The following is a 23,845-nucleotide window of genomic DNA, read 5'->3' on the forward strand; positions in this document are numbered from 1 at the left end:
GGTTTCTGTGAGGTTTATTACCTGCGTGTCAGTGAAGGAAGCAATTTAAACTCTGCTCCATGCATGCATTTCAAGTATCAACCATAAAACCATGCAATCCTGATTCTCTACCACATTACACGTGCGCATTGACATTTAGACATGGAGAAGTGTGTATTACATTTTCTCAAGCAGAATGATTGACTTTTATATCCACTCTGCACTCTCTTTGGCTTATCCTGAAGGCAGGATTTACTGGAGAGCAAGGCCTGCAGGTATTTTTGACATCGTTTCGGTTTAAGATGGCTATCAGTGAAACATTGCTTTACTGACCTGTTGGTGGTTTTGGGCCTTATTAAAAAAATCAGCAGCATGAGCCTGCTCTAGCATATGTACTGTTGCCATCACAGTGTTGTTTCCCCGCTGCACTTCAGCCATCACAGTGATTACCTGTCAGGGCTGAATTTTGGCAGCTGCCTACATGGGTCAGGTAAGGAGATCAGGAGAAAAGTCTGTTTCTTTTTCTGCTGTCCTCTTCCTATGCTGGGCAGTGATGATTTGTTCCTACCCAGGAGAATTCACATTGTGGCATTGTTTCTAGGACTGAGAAAGCCTCAAAAGATTATTGTATTACTATTAATTTGTTTAACAGTGGTCTGTGTTATCTAGATTTCAGAGTTTCCCAGTTTTGCCTTACATATTGCCTTGCATACCTAGTAGATGAATCTAAGTCTATAGACAGCAAGATTTTAGCCTTTTTTTTTCCTAGCATCACTCAGGAGATATCTCATGTGCCCACAGTTACAGGGTGTTAGTTGCAGGGAGGAGGCAGATCAAACAGTATGGGAGATGCATGAGCGATACTTTTCCTGTATTGGGACTTTATATGCAGAAAAGAAGGAGGTGGCAGAGAGCTAACCTGAAACTCAGGAGGATGTCCTGCAGCAGGACATGTCAGCAGGATGATTCAGCCTCTCTAACTGTGCCCAGCCCTGCCACAGAAGCAGACAACACAGGTACTGGTTAGCACATTGTTTTCTGTGATGTTTCCCTGGGGATCTGGACTAGCATCATCATCTCTCATTCATTACAAAGCAAGCTAAGAGTCATAGGCTGCCATGGACACAGGGAAGACCTGAAACAACATGAGGTAGCAGAGGAAGGTGGATCTCTTTAATTACACAGAGAAATTAAATTGGCTTCCCTTCCATGCCCTGGTTTTGAAAGAACAGCACACTAAGCTGAAACTTGCTTGGCTTGAATGCAGAATTTGCATGTGCGTTTGTCCAATGCATCTTCCAATGTGTTTTAGTTCTGCTTTTTCATTTTTTTCTCCAGAAAGAAACACCACTTGCCAATGCTGCATTTTGGGCTGCAAGAAAAGGAAACCTGGCTCTCCTGCAGCTGCTGCTGAACAGTGGGCGAGTAGATGTGGACTGCAAAGACAGCGTATGCACACAAAGCACCTACACCCACAGCACTGATCCTACATGGTTTTCCATAGCCTGCTGCACCAAGGGTGTGACAGGGAGTTTACACGAGACATTTGAGAGTCTTATGGCACTTAGGGGTGATTTAAAACCTTCTCTTGTCAGGAAGCAAGTTTGAAACTCAAGATAAAATAGTGTGATGATTTACATCAGTGGCAAGGGGTTAGGAATTTGCCAGCACTCAAAAATGTGTCTTACACAGTTACTTGCGGCACTGACATTAAAAACAGAGATCCTAGCACCTCGGGCTTCTCTTTGCAAGAAAATGTCATTGTAGTAATAGATCATGGTGAAGAATCGACTCAGCCGAGCCCAGGTAGCAATGATTCTGTCAGCTAGCAGAGCTCCTCATAATTAGAAGAACTGCTGGCCTCTTAACTTCTTCTCCCCCTCCCTCCTCCCTCCCCAGTATCTCCTGGTCTTGGCACCAAAAGGAAGGCACAGTAAGATTGCCAAGCAACAAGGAGCTGAGACACGTGACAGATAGGTTTCATGGGGATTTCCTTACTGTAGCTGGCATGGGTTGAAATTAGTTTTGAGATTAGAAATGGGTTGAAAACACAGATAATGGGTATGTCTTGATATTCTGCCTGCAACATATGGAGAGGTACTTGATTGTACTAAGATACGGCAAAGAGCAGGGGAAAACCAAGGTTGAGAAGTTCCCAGGTTTCTTTGGTGCTGGGACTGAGAGTTGTGCCTGTGTTGTACAGGATTAGTGCTGCTTCCAACCTGAAACATGAACCTGCCATAGCTTCTCTCACTTTGAATATTTTCAAAGTGCAAGAGATTTTCTAAGCCCATTGACTTTAACCTATCTTTTAATTTTAATTTCAGTTTTGCCCTGTAGGCAAGTATTTGTCCTGCAGTACTTCTGGAGCTGATGCTATGACTGTCATTCTGACAGGGAGGGAAGGATGTTCAGATTGGGGCATGAAGTAAAGAGGACAGAGATCAATGTAAAGAAATAACGTCCAATGTTGCTCCTTTTTTCTCAAAAGACGGCTAACTTCAGTCAAGAATTTGTACAATGCTCTATAAAATATCCTGACTTATTAATTATATCAGACATACACATTTTCTAGACTAAAATATTTTCATAAGATTAAGGCTCCATGCTTTTTTTTTTGTAATGTCACACATTCCTTCTTTAAATTGAGCTGGTGTGTGTGAATGTGTGAATGTTTTAGAAAGATGAGTTACATCCTTATGCATGTGGTTTCCATGTATTGTCCATACACCACATACACATAACCTAAATCTTACTTGATTCACTGGAGCACTGACCTTATGGTGTACTGAGGGAACCTGAACGTATAGTTCTGGTATGGAAAGTTCTCTCATATAAAGTGAAGACTCACAGAGTGAGTTTGCTCTCATCATTTGGATAGAGAATTAGTATTCAAATCACATGGACCTTACTCCTGACTATGACTCAGAATTAAGTGACTCAGCTAAGTCACTCAGCTCCTGTGTCTAAGGTTATTCTTCTGGAAATGATGCAAAGGTCTTTGGGATTCTCTGGTAAAAATGCTGCTTATAAACCAAAAACATTCTTGTTATTCTTGTTGCACTTATTTTGGGACAATAAGGCAAAGTCATTGCATACATATATGTTGAATGGTCAGACCTTAGCACTGCAGGCAAGTCTGTAATGTTTTCGCTTTAACAGCTGCTAATTGCTCATGTTCAAAACATTCTTGATGGTAAGATTTAAATTATAACAAGTTTTTCAATGATCATAAGCTTCCTTCAGATTTTCAGAAGAGGTGCTGTCTCTTCCAGGCAGCCTGATTCATTGCTGGAGGTGTCTGTTGAAGGTACTGACTTGTTTTTCCTTACTCTCAGCTTGGCACAACAGCTCTGATGGTAGCATCTTACTATGGCCACATAGATTGTGTACGGGAATTGGTGTTGCAAGGAGCAGATATCAATCTGCAGAGAGAGGTAAGAGAAGTTCTGCATTCAAACAGGGATTGATTAAGTGACTGCTGGATTATTACAAATAATAAAAGAGTGTTGTCTGTCACTTTTCGCCAATTGCTTATTTGTCAGTTGCTGTGCCGTGCATGTATAAACAGGGTCTGTTCTCCCGAGGACATCAAGGAATCAGATGTCTGGAGTTTATAATAGAAAACGAGATGCCAGTGTTACATTTATAAATAACTCATCAAACATTCCCAGCACATCTGGTTGGTCAGGGGCAGTTATATCTGAGATGTCACCCCCTCAGGGTTACACCATTTATGCATCTGCAGTTTTACTTATTGGCACAATAATTTTCAGCTCTCTGGATGGGAGCTGAAATGATAAAGATCTAAATGATAAGGAGTCCTTTACCTTTTGATTTGCAGAGTCTGGTCATTAAAATTGAGTGGATGCCATTGCTAGCCCAGAGATTGTTTAGACTCATTATGCTTTGGAGTTTCTGCCTCCTCGTCTGAGCCAAGGCATCTCTAACAATCACACAGCTTAATCACCCATACCCTTACCTGCATCTCTGCTTTGCATTCAGGGCATCTCTCACACCATGACATGCTTGCTTGTGGAAGGGACAATGTCAGCATCTGGTTTTGGGAAAGTGCCTTCCCCTCATACTCTGGGCAAATGATTGTAAGGAGTACCTGCAGCCACTCTGGTCTGTATGCTGGCTATACAGAGAGCCGAATTGCTCTGGGACAACATCAGTTGTACTGGTCCTAAGAGAAGAGCAGTTTAAGGAGGGTGTGCAGTAACATGGGATGGTGGCAGGCAGTGCAGGACAGCAGTGTGCTCATTACTTTAACAATAGAAGCCCATGTTTCTCACTTTCCTTGGTTACCTGGAACTAGAGCATTAATCTCATGCTGACATCTGCAAGTTACTGAGTCAGTGAATGCCATATTCAATGATAAAATTGTCTTTGCACTTACTGGCCTAAACTTGCTCTAGCCATGATTGTCAGTGTCTTTCAGTGGGGTCCTGTTCCAACAAAGCATGTATTTAAACATGTCCCTTCCCTTAGGTAAACATTGCTTGAAAAGCAACAACAAAAGGAAAAGTTGAGGACAGTTTTATGGAGCTGCTCTTGAGTATCGCTCAGGATATACTGATTCAGCAAGATGACAAAAAGAGAAACACTGAAATCCTCCAAAATCACTCTGTTGCAGAGAGGAAACAAAACAGATGAAGTTTAAGCCCTAAAGACCCACGGCACTGTTTTGAAATAAAACCCACATACTCAAACCAGTGCTGTTGTACTCTGAAGCTTGGGGAAGTGAGAGCCCCATAAGTGTGTCTGGGAGAGGGGGCTCTGAAATGGTCTCAAGGGGCCATGTGTTGTAAAGGCTTTTGGCACTGGACTGAATTTCATGTGTAGCTCCCTTTTCCTGCATCTTCTACATGAGATGAGAGAGCCCAAAGTCAGGAAAGACCCTTTCCCTTTCCCTTTCCCTTTCCCTTGCCCTTTCCCTTGCCCTTTCCCTTGCCCTTTCCCTTTCCCTTGCCCTTGCCCTTGCCCTTGCCCTTGCCCTTGCCCTCGCCCTTGCCCTTGCCCTTTCTCTTGCCCTTGCCCTTGCCCCTTCCCTTGCCCTTGCCCTTCTCCTTTTCCGTTCCCTTCTTTCCCTTTCCCTTTCCCTTTCCCTTTCCCTTTCCCTTTCCCTTTCCCTTTCCCTTTCCCTTTCCCTTTCCCTTTCCCTTTCCCTTTCCCTTTCCCTTTATTTCCCTTTCCCTTTTCCTTCTTTCCCTTTCCCTTTCCCTTTCTCCTTCCCCTTCTCTCTAGCCATTAAAATCTTACATGGTTTTGGTCCTGGTTTACTCACATGTTAATGACAGTATTTTATACAACTAGTATAAAATACGGGGTTTCAGTGAGGTTAAGGGAAAGCAGGAGTTGCAGGGCTGGTTATAGTTGCTTGCAGGCTGTGTGGCTGCATGGGGATCTACAGCTGCAAGAGACAAGGATGCCTTATGCCAACAGCAGTCACATTTTGTCAGTGGAGAGTCAAGCAAGGTGGAGCTCTGCTGTACCAAATAACCACCTCCCTGGTCTTTCCACACCCTGATCCAAATCCATCCCATACTCCTATTTGTCTCAGGATGTAGCGGCAAGTGGAGTAGGGGTTGGTCTCAAGCTCGCTGTTCCTCTGTTGTTCAAAACTCTTCTTTTCTCACTCTGGGCTTGCTTTCCCCATCTGGTGACTGGGTAGAAGTGAGCAAATCGTGAGAGGTCTATATTAGAAACTCTGTGCAGAAGCCCCTTGCAAAATTTGTATTTTACTCAAACGTATGATGCTGGACAGATTACAGATTTCTCAGTGCAATGAGAAGAAAACTGACCTAAGATACCTGGTGTCCTCTGGAGTCCTCAGAATCATCATGTTTTTTCAGCTGGTATTCAACCAATTGTGGTCAATACTCTAATTTGAAATGCTTATACTTAAGTCAAGTATGTTATGTGTTTGGGTTTTTTTAATATATTTTTTCCTTACAGTCAGGTGCAACTTCTCTGTTCTTTGCTGCACAGCAAGGCCACAATGATGTAGTGAAGTTTCTCTTTGAATTCGGAGCCTCCACTGAATTTAAGAATAAAGTAAGATGGTGGGTCTATTTTTGCATGCTGATACATTCTGACAATCAAGGCTGTTTTTTTCTATTTACATGAAACATGACATGGCATCAGGAAGATGATAAAAGGATTTCTTCACTTGAATATTTTCTGTGTAATACGAGTAATGCAATGTATTGTGAAAATACTAACTTGGGACTAGCTTCTACTACCTAGACTTAATGGCATAAGTTGATCAAAGATCAGTGCCTTGATAGTGATATCAGTCTTTCCTCTTCAGACATCCTTCAATACAAGAACAAAGGGTCTTTTCATACGTGTTACATACGATCCCATTTTAGGTGTATATGTACTTGCATAGATTGAAATTTCATCTGCATTGGGATGTCTGCATACCACCATAGGATACATAAGAGTACAATAGCTTCAGTGCTCCCTAAATTCCCATTTACCCATCTGCGAAAAGAAGATTAAATGCACCTCAGATCTTCTATTTCTTTGTTCAGGCAGGTCCTTTTTCAAAATCTTAGAATAGCCAAAAGCACAGACAGCAGAGCCTGGGTCTGGTTCATCACCCCTCCTGGAGTGAACAGCATCAAGAACAGCAGTTCATCACTGACAGTAGTACATCAACAAAGTTTCTTTGCCCAAGGCAGTACTAGCACCTCTGTTTTCAGCAAACACAACCAAAAGCAACATATTTTCATTAAATATTCTTGCCCTTGACATGCTGGCCACATTTTGGAGCATTCCCATAATTTGGGGAGGACACTTGCCAGTCATTTACCCTGGGATCCATAGTGACGTGTTTGAAGAAGAAGGAATATTTCTTTACCCCACAGTAACCATTTTTTCAAGATGTTATGGTCTGTGATTTGAATGATTCCCTCAATCCATACCTGCTTTCCACAGTCCCTGGAAATACAGGCTTGAAATACTACAGAAATTGATGGAACATCAGAGACTCAACTCCTTATGCTCCATGGACTAAAAATGCTGAGGTTTTGTGGCCAGAGTCCACACATTCCCATACAGTAGAATTCTGGTACCCCAGGGAGCTATGCTTGTGGTAAGCAACACTCTGACCACAGCAGCAATCAGTAAATTTAAAAACATGAATGAAATTGTGGCTATTTAACTCAACATGTAGTGCAGCTGTGGAACTTGGCAGTGAGGAGGGTTGGAATGTTAAATACAACAGATGGCTTTTAAAGTGCTGGATAATATGTGGGCCAGAGTTACTGAAAGAAGCTGCACATTAAAATAAGGGTTACTTCTCAGTCTTCTATTTCAGGGTATAGGTAGGGGTTAACAAGATTCAGAAAGATCATATTCTCTTGCATTCAGCTGTAAACAACATGGCAAGTACACTGTCCTTTGAGTCCTCTGGCCTATGAAAGGCCACAAAGCCATAGTGAAGGAACAAAGGTGTCCCAGGTGTAGAAGGAGCCTGGACTACTCACTGCAGTTCAGCGTTCAACTGGGCAGTGTTTTTGCAGAGGGAGGGAAAGCAGGGAGTGCAGCAAACTTGATAAGGAGGGAAGACAGAGGCTGAGTACCTTATCCTGTCTAGAGGGACAGTTACATTTTCACCAGACCTTTCCACGGCCTCTGAACTAGGAGTTTGTGAAGAGGCCAAGACTTGGTCCAGAAGGCGAACACCAGTCTTGAAAATGATCATTCATGACAATATATGATCTTTTATGAACCATGCAAAATATATTGACATGAGTCACTAGGGCATATAAAAGGAAGTAAAGAACTAAACTATAAGAAAACCTTCATGCATTCAGCCACTCCTAATGTCTTCCACCTTTGGACAAATGCAGGTTTGGGCTCTACTGTTTCTTACCTTGAAACTTTGCTCCCAGCCCCCATATTCCTGCCTGCCTCCTCTTCTGAATTCAAACCTGACTTGGCCCACATGCCAGTCCTAAGTATCTTTTAAGCTGCAGGTTGCTCTTCCTCTCCAGGCCACAGTTTTCTGACACTTCCAGACAAGCTGGTCGTAAGACAACACCAACTCCCACAGGACATAACATGAAAAACTGGCATATGATGTGTATGTGAGGCTATTTTCCAGTAGCATCAAACATGTCTGTCCAAACACTCTCTCCTTCTCATCACCTTTTCAAGAGGTGTATCAGCCACTTCAGCACTCCCAGTATGACCCAAGCTATAGTGCCTGAAAAGGTTCTCAGAAGCTGAACAAAGGATAGCTGAGTTAAAATGAAGCTGTGCAAGATTAAAATGACACTGGTTTAAAAAGTTGAGGTTAGCTGTCACGTCCATGCCCTCTTTGTTGAAAGGTTCTGCTCTCTCTGAACAGTAGTATGAGGGCTTTGCTAGATTTATCATTAATACTGGGACCTATCCTGGAAATTGCCATTCTTTCACTCATTCCTTGCTTGGGGACTGCAGCTGTTTTTCTGAAATGTGGATCTAGATGCAAGAATCCAAATGATTACAGCTTCCAGACTGGGCTTTGGAAACCCACTGAAAGTTTAGACTGAGTCTGGGTGGGAAACCCACCTGTACTTTGTGCAGCTGTGTGTACCTGAGCAGGAGGCATCATTGAGAATGTGCTGCATTGACAGTATGCATCTTCCATTGGCCTTCTAGTCTGTTTTTTTATCAGTTCAATTTTCTGATTTAATTATGTGGTTTTCATAGCTTGGAATTATTCCATCAAATCATCGTTCTATTAACAGGCAACTAAGAAAACAGACTCCTCCATCTCCCCCAAGCCCCAGAAACAACATAGTTGACAAAATAGGTCTTTTCAGGTCAGAGGTAAGGCATTTTCCAAATAAGGCACTCAGCTGGCAGCAGTTCTGGAAAAGATATGACTGATCCTGGCTGGTTTTAAAGGGGATTGCAAAATTAATCAATTTGAAAAGAACTTTCTATTATAAATTAAAATGTGGAAATTAAATAAGAAAACAAATTGAATGTATCCTACAAAACAGAGACTTTAAAGGAAGGAAATGAAAACCCTAACATCTTTTTAAGGTACCTCTCTGTCAATTGTAATTACTACATTTGTTGCTCATATGCAAGAATGCTGGAGAACTATCCTAGTATAGGCATTCAATTCTTATTACCCCTTTTATCATTAGAGTTGATATTCACTATGGCAGGCAAAACAAACACATTCTAAAACAGAGTAATAACGTAATTACCAGTAATTTCTAATGCTGTAAAGATAATAAATAGTTCTATTGAAGTTTAATATATATATATTATAAAATACAATTCTGCATTATCCCAGTCTAACATCCCTAGAAGCATGCATCAAAAATTGAAACGTTCCCTTTTCTTACTCTGAGACGTGTTATAAGCAGGTGGGTTCTTAAAAGCGTTTGCTCAGAAAACATGGGGACATGTTTTCTGAGCAATACTGCAGGTTGAATGGTGTTTTTCAGCAGGTAGTGACTGCAGAAGATCAGTTCCCCTCCCTTGTAGCATCTTTCAGACATGATAAAACACCATATAATTCTAAGCTGCTTTCAGGAGGTGATCACAGAGGCAAAGGAAGAGGTAGGCAAATAATCAGGGAAGTCTACATCAGATAGTATGGTCTAATAGGGTGCTGCTGTTCCAAGCGCTTACATGGGAGATTGGGAGCTGCTGCGTGTGCCACCAGTAGGGAGAACAGACTGGGGAGGGGTAAGAAAAAGTCGTTTCAGAGGAAGAATTGCAGAGGTAGCTGAGAGAACTGACTCCTATCCGAGCTGGAAGGGTTGGCAGTGAAGGATTAATAGAAGCTACATTGTGTTAGAAGAGAGGATATGAGCAAGAAATAAACCCAAGGTGCTGTGCCTTCTCTCAGCGGTGCCTCCGGCCTCCGACCTGTGATGGCCCTTGAGGCGCCTCCGTGGTTGCGCACGTGTCTCTGCTCCCACTCGCTGCCCTGCTCAGAGTTTCCAAGAGGCTTGCCAACGTACCAAAGATGCTGCTTCAGCTTTTTACTCGTCTCAGCTGAAGCCAAAAAGGAAAAGAGGGAATCACATGGCTGAAAGGGATGTTAAAACTCTGTCATTTACTTCTTGGGGTTTTTTTTGGTAAGTCATCTGCCTGCCCTATGGCCTGTAAAACATTGGAGTTTCCAGCTGGAGCTTGCTGGGGGAAAGCGTAAGAGAAAGCAAGATGGAAGTCCAATAGGGGTGGGACGGGGCTGAATTTTTCTCCTCCTAAGAAACCATGAATCTTTGCACTGTTTGAGAATTCTTTGATTTAACTGAGTGCTCTTACCACATGGTCAGTGGAAAAGATTCCTGGTCCCAATTTCCCTTTCTTACAGCAAGACTTATCTCTGTTTATCACAGTGGTACCCCCATCCAGAGTGTGCAAATGAATTCCACTCTCTTCTGTTGAATGTATTCAACTTCATAGGAGACACGCAGTAGAGCAGGTCTTAGAGCCCAGTTGTCTTCCTGATCAAGCACCAAATCTTTTAGCCAAGGAGTTGTTACCCAATTTTTTCTGACCCAGTAAATATTTGATTCAGGGTGGACAGCTGGAACTGGGTACCACCCAATGCTTTTTTCTGATCCCTGGACTCTGATCAGGGTGATCTAGAAAACTTGGTCACTCTAGGCTGAAAGATCAAAATGGTATATTTTGGAAATGTGTTATTCTTTCAAAAAATGTATCTGCCTCAAACTCTTTACTGGATTCAACCAAACACTTGCTCAGGATCCCCATTTTGAGATACTTAGACATATCCTGCGAGAAGTGTCTCCCTTCCTAAACTTGAATCTGTGACATTTCCCAAGGTGGGATCACACAGTTGTCCTGCAAGCGTTGGGTGTCAGCCCCACTATGCTAACTGCAGTTAGCTTTGCAGGCCAGCGTTTTATTTGGGACCTGTCATTTGGTTCCCTCCAGAAAATATGTTAATAACCAATCTTCTTAGAATAACAGGAGTTTGTGGAGAACACAAGAATTTTAGAAAACAACAAAAAAAAGACCATAAAGCAATAAACAAACTATTCCCACATGCAGCTAACTGACCATGTCTATTTACTCTCCACATGGAGAACCTCAAAATTTTGAAGCTTCCTATAGCTCATCCTTCCCTGCCTGTCCACAGAGGATCTGCAATTTGGATAGCACAGTTTCTCTCTTAGCTCATCAACTTTTCTCTCTCCATTTCCTTTGGGGAAAGAGTCTTTAAAACTGTCCCTGTTTTTTGTTTGTAGCGCTTTGATCTGGTAACTCACTTCTGGAGCAAAATGGCTGTCAGCTGGTTAGAAACAGGAAACTGGTTTCACGAAGCTATTAGCTTTTGCCATTGTCTTTTAAATGTGTATAAGGTGTTTTTAAATCCAGGAACCGTTGTGGTTGTTTTTGTGTTTTGTTCCAGCAGTTCCTATTAAATTAGGGTAGTTTAATTTGACAGGAAATTCTAATGACTCATTGTAGCTATAAGTAACTTAATTCCACTGACCTGATTACACAGTATATTTACTCAAATTAATATGCAATTCTTAGATTGTCACACGAGAGCTTCACATCTGTGACTCTGCTGACACTTGAGTCTAGTTTGCTTTTCCACTGTTGTATAGAGGAAGGGTGAATATGAGTTTTTGACAGTATCTATAGCCAATCCCTGTGGGTTAGTTCAGTCATGTTAGAGCTTGAGTTTTCATGAGGATATTATAGGCATGAAATAACACCACAGGTTAATAAGTTTGATTGGCACTTCCCATCATAAAAGATCCATTTGGCCATTCAGTCTGTGACTTCTCTTGTGGATATCTGAGTGGAAAATTTCAGACAAAATTTTGGAGCTGTTTCAGAGAACAAGTCTGAGGAGAAACACAATCTCTTGCCCACATTAATAACAGCTCTAGAAACCATTTATGTGAAATACTTTAGAGAGCTTATCTTGTGGAGGAGGGGCTCGAAACATGGAGAAGGCAGGGAGGGAGAGAGAAGACCTCTGGTGTGGATAATTTGGGGTGTGCGTCATACTTACATGATGGCATGGTGCCATCTTAAGCAGAAGATAAGAACTTCTCTCTATCAGCATCAGAAATAAGTGTAATTTTTGAGTGGAGCACAGTGCACTTAACAAGATGGCATGACCCACATTTACAGTCTTAGTGGTTTCAGATGGCTTGGACTCATTAGCCAGCAATACTGAGATGTTTCCCTTCTCAGACAGCTTGCTTGGCATCTCTACAAGCAGGATGTGATGCATGTGCTTAGGTCTCCCTTTAGTGGTGATGTGCAGCAACTATAACCACCTGGGATTGCTACTACCTGCAGGGATCACTTCTTCAGCAGAAATAATGAGGCTTTCACTGGTGGTCATGGGTTTGGTCTGATGCACACTTCCACAGTTACCTAGCATGCTTTAAAATGCATCCTCCCCACTCTTCTTCAGGCCAACAATCAACAGATGAGAGGCAGGGCATGAGGTTCTGGCCAAGGAAGGGTAGATGATCAATAGGCTTTGGAGCAGGGGAGATGTGTGCTGTCCTTCAGCAGGTGGAAGAGCTTGGTAGGAATGGGGGACTTGCTTGTAAAGGAAAGAGACATGGAGGAGCTTGGACTTGTGCAGGGAACAAAGCTTCTAGTGGGAAGGCGGAAGATGAGGAACAAAAAGAAGAATTTTCTTGGTTTCTGTCCCTCACTAAAAAAGTCTCAGGAGAAAAATGTTTATGGTGACAGAGCCACGTTTAAAGAAGTGTAGGGCAAGACATGGTACTGAAATTATGAAAGATTCAGTAGCTAGTTGCTACAGAACTGCTGTGAGCCAAATTCTGAAGAGCCTTAAACTTTGCTTGTTTTGTGGTGATATTGAGTCCAGCACCTGCTCTCTCACCTGACTGTACCCATTCTTTGCTTTTTCACAGGACGGAGGTACTGCTCTTCTAGCTGCTTGTCAGTACGGGCATGCAAAAGTAGTAGAAACTCTGTTGAAGCACGGTGCCAACATTCACGATCAACTTTATGTGAGTTATTTGACACAGATAACATTGAGAACAGTGGTGGTGGAACAAATGTGCTGTTGGTTGGACAACAGCAGACACTCTGGCTCCAGCACAGAGAAGCATTTGCCAAACATTGCAGTTTTATAGTACTCCACTCTTCTAAGATGTGAATTTTGTTAACTGTCTGCTTTTCATGATCCTGGGAGAAGTAGCACAAAATCAGAAAAGATTATTTGGCTTCCTTTTGATTCATTATCTGTATGAAGGATATATACCAAATCTGGATCAGATTTGTACTATCCAGTAGCCTTGAAGAAAAGACCATGTCATGTTCTACCATGATTTTCACTGCAAACAGAAGAGTGAATAGCTATAAAGCCCATGAGGTACTAGAGAATGAGTTAATCAGTTCTGCCAGAAAGAGTAGTAAAGCTAAAATCTCTAAACATCTTTAAAATACCTGTTAAAATTATGTTATTTGGTATTTGTGCATTTCTAGCTTGTCAGTGCTTTGGGCAAAGAATGGTTAAAATGGCTGAATTGACGTTGTTTAGTTGACTTTTCAGAAAGTTGGACTGAGCCAGTGAAACACTGGATTTAATTTACTCCAACAGAGACATAAATATTTTGAACTTTTCAATGTTCAACAGAAACAAGCAGCAGATTTTCCCTCCACCTCCCATCACTCTTTCCTACCCCAGCGCACTCAAGACTGACAAAGAGGAAGTTATTCCCCAGGGATCTACATTTTTTTCAGCCATTTCCATGGGGCTTGGATCTGCAGGATGCTCTCACATGCAGCTCCCATGAGCGTGCGTGGGAGCCAAGGGCTGGTGACCACAGAAGCCACCAGCATGCTAGGGGCTGTGCACTGGTTGCACAGGGGGTCCCCACCTCTGTGTTGCCCTCACCCCACATTTATAAAGAAGGGTGTCCCACCCTTACTGCTGTGCAAATAGCGATTGCCTTTCTAATCTGAGGGCAGTGATTCATACCTCTGCATAGTAATCCCAGGGGTTACCACTTGGTTTAAAAATAGCCATGCTGACACACCTGCAGATACCTACCTAGAAGTGAAGGCAGTAAAATAACTTCCTTCTTGTCTCTCCTGGAAATGAGCAATAATTGAAATTGGATTTAGAGAAGTATTTTTACTGCTCACAGCCATTGGGCAAAACCAGTCACAAACAGCTGCTTAATAATATAAGAACACAATCTCTTGAAAATGAGTGTTAGCCTGGCTCCTTTTGCGGGACATCGACAGGCTGCATTTGCGAAGTGTTATCTGGCTGGCAGTTTCACTGGCAGGTGGCCAAATGAGAGGGATTCCGAGCATGCATTTCAGTAGTCCTCCCCAAACCATCAAGACAGATGTAGTCTTAAATTGACTCACGTGAGGGGTAAAGAAGAAGACGACAATAGAATACCCAAATTAAACAGTAGCTTTGCAGAAATATGCTATAGTCTCAAAACAGGTTTCTCATTACAGCAGCAATTCAAATAAAGTACAAAAAAATAATAATTTTAAAAATATTTAGGTGATAGGGAACCCAAGGTTCTCTATCTTGATTGATGATACAATAAAGAGCTCTTTTAATATTACACAACCTTGTTTGCTTTCTAAATGGGAGTGTTCTCACTATACCTGTCTCTGGATGAAACCTGCAAAGGACCTGGTAGCATCACCCTATTTCGTGTACTCACATAGCAACCAGACAAAACAGCCCCTCAGAGAGCCCAGGGGTGTTCATTTGTAGTGCCAGCAGACACCCCTCTTGTTTACCAGGACATTTGTCTTGAAATCAAGGTCAAACATTCTAGTTTCAGTCCCGGGGGCACTATATTCAGCTCATGCTTCACTAAGTCTGTGCTGAGTTTTGCAGGAAGAGGAGTAGCTAAGCAGTATCCCTCAGCAAACAACAGCATTTGATCACAACATAGTGATATGCCAACAGGGTCAGCAACAGGCTTCCACTAAAATGCCCTGTATTTTATGATAAGAATATGCATGAGTTGGCATGAGGTGTGTACTTGCACATCTGAGATGCAGTGAAGGGTTTCGTTCATGTGTCTGTTTAAACTAAAAGAGTCTCGCCTCCTGGGAAAGCTTGCCCTAGAGTGCTCTGTGCTGAGTGCTGTGGATATAGGATGGGTGAAAACCTGTCTCACCCTCAACGTAGATTTCCACTTCTAGTTGGTGGGATGGATTATAATGCTGTTTGAAAGTTTTTCAACAAAAAAACTTAATGAAATATGACTTTTAAATCTTTTTCCTAAGGAAAAAGTTTCTGTGAAGTCGAATTCTGAGAATATCTGCACAGGAAAGACATGTTGAGGAAAAATAAAATCCCTTATTTGTTCACAATTTGTTCTTTCACAAGATTTTTGCAGGAAAATGCTGATTTCTCATGAGACAATGAGATACTCTGTCTTGCATGTACTACTTTCACATTATTATATTACAGGTGAAGTCTATTCTACAAGATGTGCCAGAGCAATGGCATGGTAGTTGCTGGGGTGGGACAGTATAATATGACACAGTACTTACTCTTTCAGCCTCAAGGGCAGACTTCAGCGCTGGAGTCTCCAGTCCTGCAAAGTACTTGAACATATTGTCACCATGCATCTATGTAGGAGAACACCTCTTCATGAACATATAAAAGCTAAATAAACCTACATTGCTATACAGGAATTAATTTCTAGTTACGTAAATCAGTGCTTCAATTAATTAGATTCTTAGTCTTCCAGACCCAGGATTTAATGCTTGGTTTGATGTATGATGGGAGCCAGTACTTGTGCATACTGAATGAAAATGTTACCATAGTTTGTTATGAACTAGACTTTGGATTTTTGTAATTATTTCTTGAGCATGGCTGTATATCTGCTGTTACACTGCATAATGGCTTAAGAACGAGAACTTGAGTCAGTTTGGTTTGGTTTTGTGTGGAAAAATGGCATCATTTCAACACAGTTTAAGCTGGATGTATTTGTTCCTAGGATGGAGCTTCTGCAATTTTCCTGGCAGCACAAGGAGGCTATCTGGATGTCATCCGATTGCTGCTTTCTTCAGGAGCAAAGGTTAACCAGCCACGGCAGGTAAGCTCAACACTTCAGGGCAGAGCTGGGGTCTAATTTTTTATAGTTACTAAAAATAAGCACTAAAAATTTTTCAGGGCATCAGGTTCCCATGGAAGTGTTTCACTAGAAGGAAAATTGCAGCTGTGCCTGCATTTGTGTTCTAGTTCAGATTGGTAATGTGGTTTTGAAGCGAGTAACCTCAGTTATTTCTGTTTGCATGAAAACCATATTGTTTCTGGAAGAATTAAAACTGGAAGCTCTGTTCTAGATCTGCACCAGTTGTCCTTACATCTTAGAGCAGATCAAACCCCTGACTGATCCTTTGAACGGGTTTGAACCACATGCACACTTGGGCCAGGGACCAAACTAAATCAAAATAAAACCCTCCTGCTGTATATATTGTTGGTGTAAGGGCCTTGCACTACCTCTTGCAACTATTGAACTGTTTCCGTTGCACCAAGTTACTTGTAAAGGTCTACACAGCCTACCACATCCCTGTGTTCTTTTGGAAATCCTTGGAAAAGCTTTTGGAAATCTGGGAACTCTAGTGGGACACAGTACTAAATTCAGTATATTGAAATCACCAGGCCTTCAGTACTGCAACTTCAGTGCTGAAGCTGATCTTTGACAAAAGCTTTTACTTTTAGTTTTGCTTTTTTTAGTTTTGCTTTGTGCTACCCCTGTGCACTCTGAAACTCCAGCATGAGTGTCACCTTCATCTCTGGAATTTCTTGATACATGTGGAAAGCCTTGCTGTCCCCATTTCCAGTTAGTTACTGTAGTGGGCCTGATCCTGCAAACACATACAACCAGTGGCAACCATAAGCATGAACTTAGCTCCTCTGCAGACAGTGAGGCTGCTGTCTGATCATTAAATGAAATGCATGAGTTAGATTTGTGGCTGGTTCAGAGGTTCCTGCTAGGGCACTGAGGCCTAGATCCACGTTGCATCACTGTATGATGGTGTTAAGCAAGGGTACAAGAGACTTCCTAGGTGTTAAACTAACTCTGGGATATGTTAGCATGCATGGTGTACAGAGATGTATGTAAAAGCTCTCTTGGTTTCCAAAAAATGGTTCCTTAATTGTTTAGCTGTTACTTGCCTCTAAAACTGGTGATTTAACAGCACTTTAGGTGCTGCTTTGAGTAGCCAGATGTGGGGGTTGCACAGCTAGCTTTGCTCCCAGCACGTAGAAATGTCTGGTCAGAGACAGGGCTTCCCAGGAATCTTTGCCTGCTTTGAGAGAGCCTCCCCTGTGGTCTGCTGAAACCCTGCAGGCAAGGTAGCTGTCCTGGGTCTTCACTGCACATTTTAAATTGATGGGATAAGGTCTTGTCTTTGCAATCAGTCATGTATGTCTGCCAGGTGGCTGTGATCACTGACTGCAGCAAGTAAAAAATCAGCAGGCAGGAGCAAATGAATGCAAAACTTTTAATAACAGTGGACAACATGGCATGTCACAAGCTTTGCCAGGTATTTTCAGTATTTCCTTTACTCAATACCAAAAGCCTGACAAATCATAGCCTGGCAGCAGATTGATCTATATGACTTCTGCTGCATCTGTAGGTCTGCGTAGCCTCCTTGCCACTCCTGTAGTGTAAGGAAACTAGATTAATATTTTATGTGTCCAAACTAAAGTAATTTTCCTGCTGCCTCTTCCCCCACCTCTCCAGCACCAGAGCTGTGCTGGCAGCTTCTCCCTGGACTGATGCTCTAGCTGCTCCTACGCTGCCTCCACACTGTCTTCCAAGATCAAGATTAAGAATTGTTAAAAGCTGTTAAGAAACGCAATCTAAAAGATCAATGGAGAAGGATAGACCAAGGTATGCATTAATGCCTTCTGAGTCAGCCAAAATAAAGTTGGGGAGCCTTAGATTTAGCTGAACCATGTTGCCATAAAAACTGCATTCTGCTGATCATAATTATAATGCACCAGCTAATTCTTTCTGACAATATTTTTTTAGCTCTCTGATCCAATTTCTACAACACAATGTTCCATGAGGCATTTTAAAATCTTAGCTGAGGCAAACCCTTGACTCTGTGTGAATGTTCCTCCCGGCTCTGTTTCATCTCCAGCAGGACAGGCTTACTTTGCTTCAGGGTACCTCCGATCCCTGCTAAGATTATGCCTGGATAAACCTGTGGCATTTGTATTTGAGCCCACTGTAATCTGAAACATTTCCTTAACAAACGGAACTTTTTTACTGTTTAATTAGTAAAGTAATGGTTGGGTGGACTTCAATCTCTTTCTTACTAACAAACAAATTTGTACTTTGTTCGAAGGTGGCATGTTGGTCATGAGGTATGTAGCTCTAGATGGAGCAGTTTCAATGCCATATGACTCTTACTGTCAGTTACAAACTACATTGCTCTCACTGCTGTAGGAAACTTTTCTGAGCAACTTAACATTGAATACAGGGCTGCAGAGTGCCAGGTGTGAGTTCGTGCTTCTCCTTTCTCATGGTGTCCAGGTTTTCCTCTCTACCTTGTGGATTTCAGGACTTAATTCATGTGCCTGAGTGTGTGCATCTGCCTTGTATGTCTTCTGCTGCTGCAGTGGATACCAGTTCCCCTTCACCCTTGTGTCCCATCTCCCAGTCCCACTCGGGTGCTCCTGACACCACAGAACATCTCAGATGGTGCTGGCTGTCTGTGTGAAAGTCCTTCAGCTCAGGTCTCACAAGACCAAATAGCGAAGCTTCCTGGCAACTTTCTTCCCTGGCAATGTCATTTCTCTTGGATTTTAGCTGCCTTCTGTTCTTGCTGATATTGTGGAGATGGGCAGGAATTCTTTTGTCATCTTTGTCTAGACAGAGCAGGGGAGGGTGTCTGAAGCCTGGTGTGGGAGATGTTTCTTTGCTTCTCCAACTCATAAACAAAGCAAGAAGATTATTTGCCAATGAATTTTGCACTGTTTTGGCAGCCAATATCCCATCAGGCCTAGTCTGGCCAAGGACATTAAAAATACTCTGAAAATTAATGATTTTTTCTTAACACATGATATTCAATTACACGTATATGTAAGCCAGTAAACCTATATAGAGTGTACACTTCAGACAAGCAAGCAATTTGTTATTAGCAAGAATTCAGCTGGTGTAGTGGTGCGAGTGGGCTGATGAGCAGAACAGTGGCAGAATAGACGCCAAGTAGCCTGAGAGTAGAGGCTCTCTGTCCCTGGAAGTCTTTACTGGAAATTCAAGGGGTATTTTACCTCCCACCCCAACCTGGCCCCTTCTAAAACTCCAAGCCACAAGCAAACATTGAGATTCAAAGCTGCAAAACAAAATCATTTGTTGATGGGTAAGAGAAAGAGTATCAGAAATTTTGGTCAGAGTATGTTTGAAACTGCTGGCTGCTGGATATAGCAAGATGTAGTCCACATATACTAGCTTGTAATCAAATATGGAAATAAGCACAGCTTAAAAACATATGGGGTATTTAACATTGTTGTAGAAACATAATGGTGTGCAGTCTGCTGAGTGGGCAGAGGGACAAGGAAAGGAAAGTAGTTTTTGAGCTATGTCTTTCCCTGTTCTCACTTTCTTCCTGACTCATCTCCAAGCCCTAACATCTGTTTACACAGGAATTCTCATGTGGCCTCTTAGTAAAATGTAATATCTCTTTTGCACTATACACCAACATGAAAATGGACAGAAGTCTCACCTACTCTATGTAAATATTATACACGTTTGCATAAACCTGCATGTTAGATGCTGTTTGCTTAGGAGAGAGAAGCTGACAATATTTAGTGTGAGCCCCCCATCAACTTCATCATCTTTCTTCTCTTCACGGTAAGTCCTCCAAGACAGTAACTCTTTCTCACAATGTATTTTTGCCTCTAGCCTGAGATACTGAGGATGATGCCTAACAGCAATACTATTAAGGATAGTTAATCTGACAGAAGTGTTATTACCCAACACTTGTATTTCCCTCTGCTCCTTTTCATTTATACCTGAAAATAAGAGTTGTTCTTACAGACTTCACTGTGAATAAAGAAGAGCTGCTACGTTCCCTATGCTGTGCTCGTGCTTGTGTTTGTTGTGTAACTAGAAGCGTGGATTTGCACAGCGTTGGTTCTTTATGCAGATTAAATTGTGTAGTCGGCTCTCGGATATTTTCTAAGTTTTATAGGCTTTTTCACTGCCTCTGTTGCTATTTTATAGAGCCATCTGGCGGAGGGAGATTAGAAAAAATATGAAGTGTCAGTTTACTGGTAGGGAAAACACTATAAATTAGAGAGGGACAGTTTTTGCCATTGCGCTAACTTCACATACACTGTATACAAGAGAGCCTTTGTAAGTTTTGAATCACAAAGAACACTCATTGTATTAACAGGATATATACTAGAATGAGGTCTGTCACTAATTTCAATGAGTTAATTTATAGAGAAATGATACAGGAGTGGGCAAAGATCCTGTTCCTCACCATTTGAGAAGACTGAAGATCTCAGGACATGCATTTGCTTTTTCTCAGAATCAGAAAAAGGGAAGCCCAGAATATTACATCAAAGGAAGAAATAACTTTTTTGTTTCTTCCAAAGGGTTAAGAGACTAGCCCATAGAAAGCAGAGAACTGGTTCAGCAATGGTTTCTTGGATTGCACGAGCAAGTCATATGAATCTTCAGCTGGCACTGAGGAGAGAGATTCCTTCTTTGATCAAGGTGGAAATATCTTATTTAGAGTAAAAAGCTGTTTTCTTCTGAAACTTCTCATTAAGGCTCTTTTGGAAGCCCCAGTATATTTTGTCTTCCTCTTTGCTGCCAAGTCTTCAGGCTGCTGAGGGTGGCGAGGGGAGCTGGCAAGCACTGAAGGTAGAAGCAGGCACTCTGCTACATGAGGCCTCACTCTTATGTTAAAGTCCATACAGGCAAAGCCTTTTGTTAAAGGCCCAGGAGAATCAGTTTGGCATCATATAACTGCTGGAGTCCTCCTGTAGTCTGGAGAATCAGGCCATTTAGAAGCAAAAGGAAGAGAAGACACAAACCTAAATTATAATTGCAGTGAGAAATACTTCCAGTGCTTCAACTCACATTTGTCTTTGGGATGCAATTCCATCACAAAGTTCACCTTTTTCTGAATTTTATTCTCTGGGGTTTTCTGCTCAATGGTTGCATAGGACAATTTTTCCAAACCAGATTTTTTCATGCTGGATTCCTTGATAATTGCTCTGTTTTCTAGTGGCGTCCTTGAAGATAAGATTTGTAAAATATTCACCATCACTGTAAGGCAGGATATTTTTACCAGATTCCATGAGGGTGGATAATGTAACTTAATATTGAGAGTTGGTGATCACCTTTGCATCGCTCTTTAGCTTCTATAAACTTCCACTCCATATGTACAGAAGCCCAGCTGCAGAATCTGCCCATGCATGCTGAGATTTGCCTGTGTCTTCTGTCACATCTAGCCACATAGAGTTCGAAGTACACAGGATACCTTTGGCGTCTACATTTCAAACTTCCCCATGTATCTTCGGCACAGCTGGTAAGCCAAAGAGGGCTTTAACTGTTCATGCAGCAACGCACGTTTCAGGCCAACCATGCAAGAGAAAACAGCTAAGGGTGGCCCTACTCCACAACTGGAGCAGTTGTGACTTGATACACCCAGCTCCCACGTGCTTTTGGAAGCAACTCCGCATATGTTTATCTGGGATGAAGGATTTAATTGAGGAATTGAAGTACGTCCATTCCAGTAGGAAGACTTGGGAGGTAAAATACCAGGGAGCACAGGATCTCGAAGTGAAACCGTTAGCAGTCATATTTTGTTTGCAGGATGGGACGGCTCCCTTGTGGATTGCATCGCAGATGGGTCACAGCGAAGTGGTGCGAGTAATGCTGCTCCGGGGCGCCGAGCGAGACGCCGCGCGGGACGTGAGTAGCATTTCTTCCTGCGCTCTGTCTGCAGCTTAATCCCTCCCAGCTTTTTGGGGGGCTGCAAGTGTGCCTGAACGGAGGCCTGGTGTCCCCAGAGTCGGTCCTGTTTGCCAGGTTGTGAAGTCCCACCATGGGCTCCCTTTTCCCCGTTATGTCTGGGACAGCTTCCTGGAGTGACCTTCTGGAATAAGGGAATGGAAATGTCCATATAAATGTGAGACAAAGATAACATATGGTGTCACTGGTTTATTTTACCGTAGTTTTCACCTGCCAGATGCCCTAAAACCAGCAGCATATGCTGTGGAGGTGCCTCCTCAGAGACGATGAGCAGAGGAGACCCTCCTCTCAGAAGTGTGGGGGAGAGCTGGCATTTCCCTCCAGCCGAGGGGAATACAGGCAAAGCATTGGTAATAACTGAACCAACCTTCCTCCCTCTTTTAAAGGACGGTACGACTGCTTTACTGAAGGCTGCCATTAAAGGGTACAACAATGTGATAGAAGAATTGCTGAAATTCTCTCCCACACTTGGCCTGCTGAAGGTTAGTAGTGAAACACACAGATTTTTAGGCAGAAACTCAAGAAGACAAAGGGTCTGACGAAAGATCTGATGTTTATGACTATGCCAGTGGAAGACAAGGAGCGTGAGCCCAAAAAAGTCAAGAGAAAAATGAAACTCTCTTATTTAGCCTTTAACACCACACACAAATCTTCGGAAACAAAATTGTGAATGTGGTTTTTGGAGTGAGGAGACACATTGTGCCATAGAAGGAATTGTCCTGCTTGTCATCATCTGATTTTATTTCTATGGTAAATGGATTGCTCTCAACAGTGCAGTTTTTAGCATTAAACCCTGCCCTCTATTGCATTTAGTCAACAAAATAGTATCCTAAGAGATCTGTTGTGAGCAGATTCTCTACTTGATTTTGTTTTCCACTGAATTCAAAAAGTGACTTGAAAAATAACAGATATTTGGAAGCTGCTTTTTAATACCTGATCTGATTTTATGTGCCTATAAATAAATCACATACTTTGATAGCCTCTGTGCATGCAACTAATTGGCAATTTTGATGTACTTGAAAACCCAGGTGGCATTAACTTAGTTATTAATTACAAGTATGAAACAGCTTCCACACTTATTTGAACTGTCAGTTTGCAGCCGCAAACAAAAGGCCAGCCATAAAAAAATCACCACTCAGCTGTCTGACACTGGGACCATTAATCATCAGAGAAAGAAGATAAAATGCACAGATGGTTTCCATTACTGCTCATGCTTCTGTTTCACTTGCTAATGGCTGGTTTTGCCAGACAGAAGCAAGTGCTGTGTTCATTTCACCTCTAATCTATTGACAAAGGTAATTTTTAAAAGGAAATATTGCTGTGGCAAAGTGAACCTGACTCTCGTTTTTATTAAGGCATTTAAAATCATCTCCTTTATAGCCCACTAGCCATCCAGCACCCTGTCTAAACCACACCCTATACCTTTGATGGCTTAATCTCTTCCACGTTACTTCTTTCTTGTTTGTGGGTTCGTTCTTTGCAAACATTTGTGTTCCACTGCCTTTTGATTTCTTCCCATGCACGGTACAAACATCTCCACTGGTACTTTCTAGAACGGGACCTCTGCTCTCCACGCGGCCGTGCTGAGCGGCAACGCGCGGACAGTGGCGCTGCTCCTCGAAGCAGGAGCGGACCCGTGCCTGAGGAACAAGGTAGGTCCTGGCACGCTGTCCTGGGTGGGGAGCCGGCGGGGAGCCCCGGGTGGGGAGCCCCGGGTGGGGAGCCCCGGGTGGGGAGCCAGCGGGGAGCCCCGGGTGGGGAGCCCTGGGTGGGGAGCCAGCGGGGAGCACCCAGCGGCGGAGCCACGCGTGCCACGGGGGCGGCGGCAGCCCACGTTTCTGTGCTGGTCCGTGGTTGCCCCTTCATCCTCTCCCGAGGCA

At 42.6% G+C, this 23,845-nt stretch overlaps 1 protein-coding gene across 1 annotated transcript in view; it reads left to right on the plus strand.

The window, feature by feature from the left end:
• The window catches only part of ANKRD29 (ankyrin repeat domain 29), a 35,362-nt gene that overhangs the window by 5,608 nt on the left and 5,909 nt on the right, over positions 1–23,845 (plus strand). The window contains exons 3-10 of the mRNA XM_042798242.1: positions 1,318–1,428; positions 3,318–3,416; positions 5,941–6,039; positions 12,882–12,980; positions 15,957–16,055; positions 21,807–21,905; positions 22,352–22,447; positions 23,519–23,617. Of these exons, the coding sequence (XP_042654176.1) occupies positions 1,318–1,428; positions 3,318–3,416; positions 5,941–6,039; positions 12,882–12,980; positions 15,957–16,055; positions 21,807–21,905; positions 22,352–22,447; positions 23,519–23,617 (801 nt within the window). The remainder of the gene's footprint in view (positions 1–1,317; positions 1,429–3,317; positions 3,417–5,940; positions 6,040–12,881; positions 12,981–15,956; positions 16,056–21,806; positions 21,906–22,351; positions 22,448–23,518; positions 23,618–23,845) is intronic.

This window comes from Tyto alba, unplaced genomic scaffold (genome assembly GCF_018691265.1).
Source record: "Tyto alba isolate M040663 unplaced genomic scaffold, T.alba_DEE_v4.0 Super-Scaffold_27, whole genome shotgun sequence".
Classification (NCBI taxonomy): Eukaryota; Metazoa; Chordata; class Aves; order Strigiformes; family Tytonidae; genus Tyto; species Tyto alba.